The sequence below is a fragment of the Epinephelus moara genome, chromosome 9 (assembly GCF_006386435.1).
Source record: "Epinephelus moara isolate mb chromosome 9, YSFRI_EMoa_1.0, whole genome shotgun sequence".
Taxonomy (NCBI): domain Eukaryota; kingdom Metazoa; phylum Chordata; class Actinopteri; order Perciformes; family Serranidae; genus Epinephelus; species Epinephelus moara.
This window is the reverse complement of record NC_065514.1, coordinates 34,773,798-34,785,558: the sequence shown is the minus strand read 5'-3', so window position 1 is coordinate 34,785,558 and position 11,761 is coordinate 34,773,798. Positions and strand designations below refer to the sequence as shown.

General features: G+C 41.4%; 1 protein-coding gene across 2 annotated transcripts in view; it reads left to right on the top strand.

Moving 5' to 3' along the window:
• Positions 1-11,761, top strand: part of megf10 (multiple EGF-like-domains 10) — a 138,746-nt gene that overhangs the window by 104,653 nt on the left and 22,332 nt on the right. For both annotated transcript variants that reach the window (XM_050052658.1, XM_050052659.1), the window contains 2 exons: positions 5,546-5,758; positions 8,178-8,352. In XM_050052658.1, coding sequence (XP_049908615.1) covers positions 5,546-5,758; positions 8,178-8,352 — 388 coding nt within the window. The remainder of the gene's footprint in view (positions 1-5,545; positions 5,759-8,177; positions 8,353-11,761) is intronic.

Below are 11,761 nucleotides of genomic sequence, written 5' to 3'. Positions count from 1 at the left end.
TGCAGCCTATTGCTGCACAAAGCTTGGGCATTTTTTATTTATTACTTGCGGTAAATAACTGTTTGTAAGCTAACTGTGATTTTACCGCCTGTTTATCAAGATCACGAGATCTCGCAAGAACTTGTTTTCTGAGACGGACAGGGCTCAAACAAAGTTCATTTTCTCTTGATCTGTGCGGATGAAAAATGCAGCTTTAGTGTTAGAATATTGGGAAGATGTGTGACTTGTGGAAAACGAACCCAATATTTACTTTAGTGACTATAGGGCGAAAGAATTGACCATAAATTGTGATCACGTTCATTTTCCTCATTGACGACAATACATTCAGAGCTGCCGCAAGTCTCCTACAGGCCGTGGCGCTGACGTCACTGAATCAGGAAGTGAGCTGAGTGGGGTATCTCGCTTTATCCACTATCTCTGATAATACTAAGATAAATAAATAATCTGAATACTAATTCTGTCTCTGCTCCTGTTTGAGTGTAACTACAGTGCCTGACTTAATTATTAATATTATTGCTTTTAGTAGTAGCATTGGTTTTCCATCCATCCTTTTTCTAACCGCTTCATCCTCTTGAGGGTCACGGGGGAGCTGGAGCCTATCTCAGCTGACATTGGGCAAGAGGCAGGGTACACCCTGGACAGGTCGCCAGACTATCGTATGTAGAGACAGACAACCATTCACACTCACATTCAGTCACACACAGGCACACCTACAGACAATTTAGAGTCATCAATTAACCTAGTCCCCAATCTGCATGTCTTTGGACTGTGGGAGGACGCTGGAGTACCCGGAGAAAACCCACGCTGACACGGGGAGAACATGCAAACTCCGCACAGAAGGGCTCCCACACCCGGGATCGAACCGGGAACTCTGTTGCTGTGAGGCAACAGTGATAACCACTACAACACCGTGCCGCCTAGTATTGGTTTTATTTATTTAAATTTAAATTCCCATTCCAGTCCCACAAAAAGGAGCTGTCACAGAAAAACTGTACGTCATTAAAAAAAAAAGAAGAAATTTAACAAGGGAAAAAATGATAGAAACCTCAGAAGGAGCAACTGAGGAGGGATCCACCTTCTAGGACGGACAGATGTGTACAGAACAGATCAACGTGATAACATGACAGTAATCCCTATAACAAAATGATACATTCAGATAGAGAGAGAGAAAGATGCACAGCAACAACATTGAGTGGGTTTACATGGACAGTTTAATTCCCTTTTCATTCGGAATGAAAGTTCATTCCTATTAAAAGTGATCTTGTAAACACCTAATTCGGAATGAAAATGGCCAATGCAACTGAAAATTCATTCCGATGTAATGTAATATTCCGTTTCTAATTCCGAATGAAAGACTTTCTCACACTTGTATACACTCATTCCTCTTTAAGTTCATTCCAGTCTTTCTGCGCATGCTCGTTCTCTTTAAGTTCATTCCAGTCTTTCTGCGCATGCTCGTTTGCTTGCCCTTCTGGTGCGATGATGTATATAGTGCGCGCGCGTGACAAGATGGCAGCATGGTCTTCTATCTCCCTTCTTCGACCTTCTACCTACCTTCTCCTCCTCAACAGACGAAGCATTAGCAGAACAAGGCTGTTGTCGTACTGCTGCTTCAAGAATTTAAGCAAAACAAGCCCGAAAAGGCACTAAGAACAGCGTTGTCAAGCATCTTGTTATCCGAAATGAGGACTACAGTGTTTTCTTCCGGTAAACGTAAACACATAACAGCCACCCCGCCCCCTATCCAATCAGAAACCTTCCCTGCACCAAACCTTGCGCGGACCCGAATAAAGGCGATTAAAAGGTGATTAAACTGATCTCCTGTGTAAACCTTCATTCAGAATAAATATTTCCCATGTAAACTAACTGGAAAAACTTTAATTCTGAATGTTTTCATTCAGATTTATTTCATTCCGAATGAGAAGCCATCATGTAACCGCACCCAATAACAACTATAACAATAATAATAATAATGGTAATAATAATAATAATAATAATAATAATAATAATAATAATAATAATAGTTTATGACAGTATATGTAAGTATATATCAATATATGAAAGCATATGTGTGTGCTAATAATAATTTGCTTCTTTTTTTCTTTTTTTTGCTCAAAATGTGATAGTCAATATTCATTTATGATAACAATTGTTTTGGGCCAAAAATGACCTCACACAATACATTAAAACCTATAATTACCTCAAGCAGGCTAAAATAATTATTAACAATCTATTAACAATCCATTAACAGTAAATCCTATTTTTTACATTTCTTCCTACTACACCACATACTTTGACTTTAATGCTAAGTGAATACAACACACAGTAGTCACACACAGGCACCAGAAGATGGAGGAGACAGTGACAACATTCTGAGTTTTACAAGCAGCATCTATTTTCCTAAAATCTGCAGAGGCAGGCACAGATTCCATATGGGCCTGATAATAATCATAGCAAAAGAGCAGGCATCAGACAGGACCACAGCAGCAGTGCAACCACGACCCATGATCCAGGCGTAACCGCGATCCGAGGGAACCTGCGAGACAGTGGAGCACAAAGACTCCGGTGGAGACGCCGAGTTAGTGAGATGCAGTAACAGGACATGCATGTTAACAAATGAAGAGAGAGAGAGGGACAGAAGGGGCTCAGTGTAACATAGGCAGTCCCCTGGCAGACTAGGCCTACATCAGCCTAACTAGGGGCTGGTCAAATGCAAGCCCGAGCCAGCCCAAATTATAAGTGTTCATCAAAAAGCAAGGTCTTAAGTGTACTCTTAAATTTGGCACAGCATTGCGATTTTACTTGATATAGGCCTACATAAAATGATGTGTGTGCTCACACTCACAGATACATATTTCCTATAGTCTGTGGAAACAAACTAAGAGCTGTTGGCTTCACATTGCTAGCTTAATATTGTTATTATGATTCCTGTCCCGCCCACTCCCAGGACTTTTTTTCCTGTACCGTCTCAATCATGTGATGAATGGTGAAGTTGACTACCATTCTGCGGGAATCCCACATGAATCTGAACCACAGAATTCCTGAAAATATGTCAGCTGCTACCCCAGACTGATGATTTAGACACAGATATATGCACATGCACATACACACAGACACGTACACATAGGGCTTTTCCATTAGCACTTATGGCCAAGCTAAGTCAAACGTTGCATTTCTGTTGTCAGTTTAAACGTGCCAAGCCGTGATATGCCACGCCTGAAATGGACCCTCCCTGGAGTAGGGCCAAAAGTGCGACCTGGTTCTCTTAACACCTGATTAGATGTACTTGCCTGGAAGACACTTGTCTTCCCGGGGTTGTTCTGTTTTGTCTTTTGTGTTGCAAAAAGAAAAAAAAAGAGTTAACCCCTCTTTGACATTGATAACAAAAACTGAACATTTTAGACTTCATTAAAGACTTTTTAGCAGAACATTTGTATTGGATTGCATTAGATCAGGGCTAAGAACCAGGATCGTGAGAAAATCCCACAGAAGATCTTTTGCATCTTACAGTTGACATGACCTTGTTGTCCTTACTGAACCTAATGATGACATGCTCAAGAGTGAAACCAAGAAACAAGATCAAATCAACTCATCTGTGTCTCCTTAACTCTTCCACATCCTCCAGGGAGAAGACAGAAAACACAACCAGGAAGCCCAGTCAGTGTTTTCACAGACAAATGTCAGCAGAGCGCCACGCAGGGCTTCAGGCCCATATAATTAGCAATATCGGAGAACACACACCATATACTTAAGCAGACCAGTGACGAGACAGGAATAGCCCTTCCAAGTGCTCTTTCATGAGTAAATAAGGGTTTAAGGGAAGCCAGACGACACAGTACAACACAGCTTAGAACTGGGCTGGCCATGCCACACCCGAACCCACTGGAACTGGGGGGGGGAATATCTGTCCCTTAGGAGGAGCACCACTGCTGTTTGCTAGTGCTTTGCAAGAATGTAGATGAGAAAATGTGGTGTTAAAATGTAAAAAAAAAACCACAGCATTAAATGTCAAGTGAATGTTGAGTAAATCTTTTAAGTACTAAAAAACACAGTTAGGGTCATATTTGCCCTTTTTCTTCTTCTAGCCTGCTCTGAATGATTGGAGAGGGACCGGGCGTTTTATTTTAAAATCCAGCTTGATTTGGTGGTTGGTCTGATATATGTTTGTACTGTAACCATGGAAGAGATACCCACTGCATTCAATTAAACTGAGTGGTTTGTTTTGCTTAGCTGTCGCCAAATTAGCTGAAAATCTGTATTCCAGCAATGACTGTGATTCTGACCGAGCCATGGAACCACCACAGAGGCTTTTTACTGCAGTCAGTAGAGTGTAGTGGATGAAACAAGTCAACAGACTGCTTAAATTCATGACACTTTTGCTACAGTCATGGTTGGGCAAAGGATGGTGATACATTTTAATTCATCTGTACATATATACTTGAATATTCATGGTCGCCAGAGGTTGATTTGCAACCATAACAATAGTTCCAAGTAACAAGTATGGAGCTCAGGGGGTAGATGAGCATACAATGTGCTTGACTTTGACACTGGAGGCCTTATCTTATGTGCATATTACGTAACAACAGTCACAAGATTTATTCTGCCCTTAATCACATGGTCTTGTCACCAAGACATAGCTATAAACTGTTGTAACTGTAATTGTACCACATATCATATGTATGATACCACATACTGTATATGAAAAGTGGTATTTTCAAGTGATGGATAGCAGACCTGATGAAGCCATGGGCATGTTGTAATGTTGGGGGGGGTTAAATTAAAAGATGAAGTTATTCAGCCCTATTGTGTATGCATCTACCTATTTACTAATAGATAGATAGATAGATAGATAGATAGATAGATAGATAGATCGATAGATAGATAGATAGATAGATAGATCGATCGATAGATATCATAGATCTAATATGTAGATGCTGCTGATGACTTAGGAGGAGGAGGTGTTGTTATATACAGAGCCTCCTAGTTGATGTTGCTAAACCCTGCCTACAGATCAATAAATGATGATTACTGATAAACTGTAAGGGAAAAATATTTTTGGAGTCACGTTGAATTCATGGGAATGAGACTTTAAAAATAAACCCCTCACCTTTAGAATAAAAGCGACAGGAAGTTAACAGTTTTTTTTTTACAATCCCCTGATTTGCGTAGAAGCATTTCCTGAAACTCTAACCTCATTCTCCAAACTCTTTAGTGCAATCTCCAAAAGAGCTTTCTCATAACACTATACTCACTGTGCAAAAAAGCCTATAACACTCAAAATGATAACTGCATGAATCAACATACAGTCAGTCAATATCTACAGTGGTCTCAACGAATGTATTGCCCCTTCTGATCATTGCATAAACCTCAACACTGAAAACTCAAAGCATTTACTGTACATCATAACTGGATAAACTGAACATACAGTTTTGCTGTCAATACACAGATTTCCTGAACACACAAGTATGAAAAAGAAATTGTTTAGTCATGTTGGCTGCCTTTTCAAATGATTACCCTGTACATCGCTGTGTCTTGCTGTGAACAGGTGCCAGGATGAGTGTCCAATCGGTACTTATGGTGCTGGCTGTGCAAAGACGTGTCGTTGTAAGAACAACAGCAAGTGCTACCACACCAACGGAATGTGTTTGTGTGAGCCAGGATACACAGGGGAAACGTGTGATGCCCGACTGTGTCCTGAAGGACACTACGGCCTCCGGTGTGATAGGAAGTGTCCATGCTACGCCCAGAACACACACAGGTATGCAGTAGATCCTGTTCAAACGCCATCTTGCATGTGTAGTATATGCAGTCAATTTAAAGTTTCCAAATTTTCCAGGTTTCCACATCTTGAAAAACAGAGTAAATGTTTTAGTCAGTCAGCCACCTGAAATATTCCAAATTATTACTCTGAGTGTTTAAATCTGTATCTTTCAAATTCAAGTGTTAACAGGTGTCAGGAAGAAGTATTCATGTGTTGTCTGTGTATGTTTGTCAGGGTGATGGTTGATGCTGTAGACAGCTGACTGTTGTGGCCCAGTAGTCAGTGGTCAGTTAGGCTGGCACAGCTGGCGGCTGCATGTGTCTACACAGCTGTTCTGCTGCTCCTCAATGGGACTGCTGTGTCAGGTGGGCCAGCTGTCACTAATACAGACAGGTTCCACACGGCAGATATTCCCCACCCTGCTGACATGGAGTGAATATCATGGAGACTTTCAATTTATCAGTATCAGTCACCTTTGCTTCAGTTTTTCAAGGATCAGTAGAACCTGAGGTATATTTGCTTTTAAACCATACACTCACATAGACAACCATTGTGAATATATTTGTTCACATGCTTCTCTGTGCACTCTGCATGTTACTGAAGGATTACCTAGAGTGCACACTGGAGACCTCAGGCCGTATAGAACTACGATTTGCCTGATGTAAATAATAAACATTGTGATGCATTTTTCTGCATCAAGTTTCATATCGTATATATATATATATATATTTGTATGTATGTACATATATGGGCAGCACGGTGTTGTAGTGGTTAGCACTGTCGCCTCACAGCAAGAGGGTTCCTGGTTCTATCCCAGGAGGGAGCCCTTCTGTGTGGAGTTTGCATGTTCTTCCCGTGTCAGCGCGGATTTTCTCCGGGTACTCTGGCTTCCTCCCACAGTCCAAAGACATGCAGGTTAATTGGTGACACTAAATTGGCCATAGGTGAGAATGTGAGTGTGAATGGTTGTCTGTCCCTATGTGTCAGCCCCGTGATAGTCTGGCGACCTGTCCAGGGTGTACCCTGCCTCTCGCCCAATGTCAGCTGGGATAGCCCCCCCCCCCCCTTCTTTGTTTGCTCCATGTTCGCAGGTCGACAGGATGCACCTATCCATAGTAATTATTACCTCCATATATGGTGATCACTGACTATTCATGAGCGGTGATGTATGCTAATTGCTGATGAGCAGGAGCACGCTTTCAATTTACGATTCAAATCACAATTTGCCTCAGAGGGCTTTACAGCATACGACATCCCTCTGTCCTTAGACCCTCACAGCGGATAAGGAAAACCTCCCCAAAAAAAACCTTAAATGGGGTCAGTAATGAATGAAATTAAGCAAACATATAGCTTTGGGTCCCAGTTCTGCTCTAAAATTTGACATTACCAGCCAGTTCATTCAGGTCTGAGAGATGTGGGTATGGTCCGGTTCTTTCTCTCAATTTGAGTTTCTGGCTAGAACTTTTTGTTTAGTGTTCTAAATCTGAACAACGTACTATTGTTGTTTTTCCCCACTATAGGCCTAAAGGACTGAAATGATGGGCCCCTAAGCACGTGTGCTTTAAAGGCCCCGCATCCTATATAAACCTTCTTCCTTTCTTTGTTGTGATATCCTATATGTGAAGATGGTTTTGTCAAAAGTGTAAAGGAGGACATTCTACCTGAGCTGGTATCTGAGAACTGAGGTTACCAGCTAATAAAAACAATTTCAGCAACAACTGTTAAAGTAGTTAAAATCATTACACCCGGTGAAGTCTGGCTTTCATATATATATATATAAAAAAAACTAAAAAAATAGGTAAGTTGCTCACTGCTGAAAATGTGGCCCATTGACATTGTCTGGTTTTATAATCTGGCCCAATTGATTTTGTAATTGAATAGCCCTGGTATAGATCTTCTGTGCTGTCAGGGGGACAGTGGGTGTGAAGCATCCATGTTTTCACAGAGATGAATTTAACTATAAGAGAAACTTGACTGGTGCATGGAGGCATACAACTACAGGGTGGTCATTCTACTTATTAGTTTGTACTGTTAACAGTGCTGTTGGAATTCATGATTGTTTACTTGCCGCAGAAAGCCATTGATTCAGGCTGACATAAGGCAGCATGTGTTGTTTTGTGTGCTGCATTAAAATGGACTGGAAACTGTGCCCAACGGGCACACAATAGCACTGTGCCAGTCAGGTTTTGTGCACCCACTGAGAACAGGCAGAAACTATTTGACTTTAGATGTGGTTGGACAACAAGTCATACAAACGTGTATTTCAAGCATACAAAAGCCTTTAGGCCATAACCCTGGCAGGTCACAGTTAGGATCCCTAAATGTGAGAAGCAGTAATAGACCTACAGTATGAGCAAAAACTAAACTAGGATTATATACAATCTCTAACTCTGGTATGTTCCTCTCTTGTCTCCAGCTGCCACCCAATGTCAGGAGAGTGTACATGTCAGCCTGGCTGGTCAGGCCTCTACTGCAATGAGACGTGTACCCCAGGATTTTATGGCGAGTCCTGCCAGCAGGTGTGCCAGTGCCAGAACGGTGCTGACTGCCACAGTGTGACTGGAGAGTGTATCTGTGCTCCAGGCTTCATGGTAAAAACCCATTTTTGTCATGTCAGAATGTCAATGAATATGTAAGGTCACAAATCATGTGAATCCATTTGGATTATGTATCATCCAGTATGTATGATAGATAATGTTGTCATAGGCTCATCATCCAGCTCAAAGCCCTTGGCAAAAATCTGATTTGTGAATCTGGATATTGAAATAAAATTGACTGAACTCAACTCATCTGACTGAATCACAGCCAGCAAACCAAGGCCAGAGATTTCAAGGAACTGAAATCATCACAGTGAAACTAGTGAAAATCATGATAAAGGAGGATATACAATGCATTTCACTCTCAGCCAATCGCACAGGTAATACTTCTAGTCCTCCTCTGGACCTGAAAATACTATTTTGGAATTTGACTTCAACTAATGGTTCAACATTTTGGGAAATACAGGTATTAGCTTTCTCTTTGAGACTTAGATAAGAATATCTGTATCAATCTTGTGTCTGTGTGTTAAGTACAGAGCTGGAGTTTGGATGTAGTTGGCCTAGCTTAGCATTAAGACTAGAAGCAGGGGGAAACAGCAACTGTCCAAAGTTAGAAATACACCTCTAAAGATAAAAAATGAAACATAGGAATAGAAGTTTGTAGTTTTAGGGGGAGTCACATGCTGGACGTATTTCTCAACAAACAACTGTTTATCCATCCAACCAGTGTCTCCAGCTATGGTATGAGTTGACAGTGTAGGAGCAATACCTTTAGAAAATGTTTGCAAGGAGGAAAGCGACTAATCAAATTAATAACTCCAGAAACCAATTATTAATTCCTCAGTACACTTATCAATAATGAATCAGTCTCAGTATCTGGGTTATGAATTGTGTATACAGTGATCTTAGTTCCTGCTAAAAAGAAATATTCACAGACAATGGCTTGGTGATAAATGAAGATTTATTTAGGGCTAAATGTTTTAACAACTGAGTAAATGAATAATAAATGAGGATGATATGAAATAACACAAAATCAACAGTATGTATAGATGGATTAAGACAAGAGGTAACACTTTTGTCAGTTAGCTATTTAGTTTGGTGATAGTGAGAGAGAGTATGTGACTATAGATACATTGGGGACACAGGGATGCGCAAAATTCTTTACCTAACGAAACCTAAATTAAGATCAGAATAACTAAGTCTCCTATTCGACATCAACTCTTATCACAACACAGCGGCTGCATCAAGTGAGGGGGATTTAGCCTACTTTGAGAAGAGATGACTCAGTCGGACGTTTTTTGGGGACCCCGGACTGTCGCTGGCAACTCCCGGCTTCACTTCACAGCCCTCCAGCAGGGTGATACAAACTGGAACGCAGCAGTGAGGGGTGGTGGAGCCTGAAGGCGGTGTCCTTTAGGTGGTCTTCACACGTCGGTGATTTTAGGCGGCAGAAAGTCTCTTGATTTGGCCAAAGAGCTCCTGCTCTGCGGACACTCGGACAAGTGGCTGACAGCCGCTGGATCCGATGAATCTTTGATGGAGTTGCAGGCCGAACAGAAACTCATCTATTTAGCTATGGCTCCTCACTTATAATAAAGTTGAAAACAATCACGTCGGCCGTTCCATATTATTGTCAAAGTCATTATCAACATGTAGAAAAAAAATGTTGCAATTGGCTGGCTTCGTCGCTTCAGGTATAATGTTACTGAAGGCACAGACAAAAAGAAAGAAACCTCAGGACAGACAAACAGTCCTGGATGTGTCAAGCAAAATTTAAAAGTTCAAAATAATTCTGATCGTAAGAAAAGAAAGAGTTACGCAGGAACCGAGTTTAAGAGCGTAATGGGTTCAGGCATAAAGAGTATAACTAGAAGGAGGAACAGCAACAGAAAGAAAAAGAGAAAGTAAAAAGTAAAGTAAAAAGAAAGAGAGCAAAGTGCTGAGATGTGCTGAGCTCAATAGTTTTATCCCACCAGCTTGAGGGGGCGTGTCCGAGTTTAGACGTTATTTTATTTCAGAGGAAACTTAATGAACTTTAACGAAACTTTATTTTGTGAAATTATAGGCTACTTTAACATGTTAGATGCATACTCTTCCCATTATGGTCAAAATTGGCTCTTAACATCAAAATTAAATTTGTATATTTATTATTCCGCATATATCAGCGGAACACAAGCATAAATGATTCGTGCACAAACACTACAAACTAGGGTCCAAACACAACACGCTCCCCGTGATCCTGTGGACGCCGCCATTGTTGTTGTTGTTTGCCGGCTTGTCAGTGTTGCCAGATCTTGGGAGAGAAACAAGCAACCGGGGCTATGGAAACAAGCCCAAAAGAAGGGACTTTCATGCATTTAAATAACTTCTTAGATGGATATAGAGAAAGGTGATGTTTAGAGAGCAAGCCCAAATAAGCAACTCCACTTTAGAAACCAGCCCAAAGTCGTGGCTAATAAGCGGACCTGGCAAGTGGCAACCCTGCGGCTTGTCCTCCTCACATTTCTTCCGTCCTCCGGCGTGCTGATGTGGATGTATCCCGCCTTTCATTGGCCGATGCTCTTTGTCAGTCGTGTCAGCCTTCTCCAGTTTTCTAGCATACCAGATATCCAGTCCCAGTCACAGATGAGGGGGCGACTTGCTCATAGATTTGTTCACACAATAGGACTCGTCGTGGCAGACTATCTGCCGACTCACCTCCGACCCAAGGTGGCTCTCAAGATCCTCTGCGACGTCAAAATTGCGGTGAAAATCACGTAATGTGAACTAGTCTTTAGTCTCTGCTCAGGAATGCATACTGAATTTACGATCCTCACATCTGTTCAATTTTTCCTCTTCACCAGGTTGTGAATTAGATGGTGTGGTTGATAAGAGGGGAGAGGATGTGGTGAACTTAAAAGCATAGTCAATGACCCTGCATGGCCGTGTTGTCACAAGCTGAATTCCTTTAAGATGTTGATCGACATATGGAACCTGGAGGGGTCTCAAGTGACACCTTTACCCCTCTTGACGCCAGGATGGCTGGTGGGAGAGTTTCTCAAGACTGAGGTGAGGCCGGGGGCAGAGTCGTAAACATTTGACCCTCAGAGTGGCCCATCTCATTTGTCTGTTTACTTACAATCCAGGTTCTGGAGGAGTCTAGAAGGCTGTTGTTCCTACAACAGATATGGTCTGTGAGTTTTTGATTTTAGACTGTAGACAAGAAGGTACCACCAACAGTCAGTATGTTTACATGACATTAGAGAAAATCGATTTATTGTATTAGTATGACTAATAGCTCTAGCTGTACTTAACTGTCCATGTAAAAGTATTGATTGTCATGTTAAGACTTCAGGAAGTTTAACAATAAAAGATACAGTGCGATAGTCAGTGAGCTTTACAGTACATGTGCTGGTAGGTGTGTTTTTTAACTTGGGCAAAGCCAGGCTAGCTGTTTTCCCTCGGCTTTCAGTCTTTATGCTAA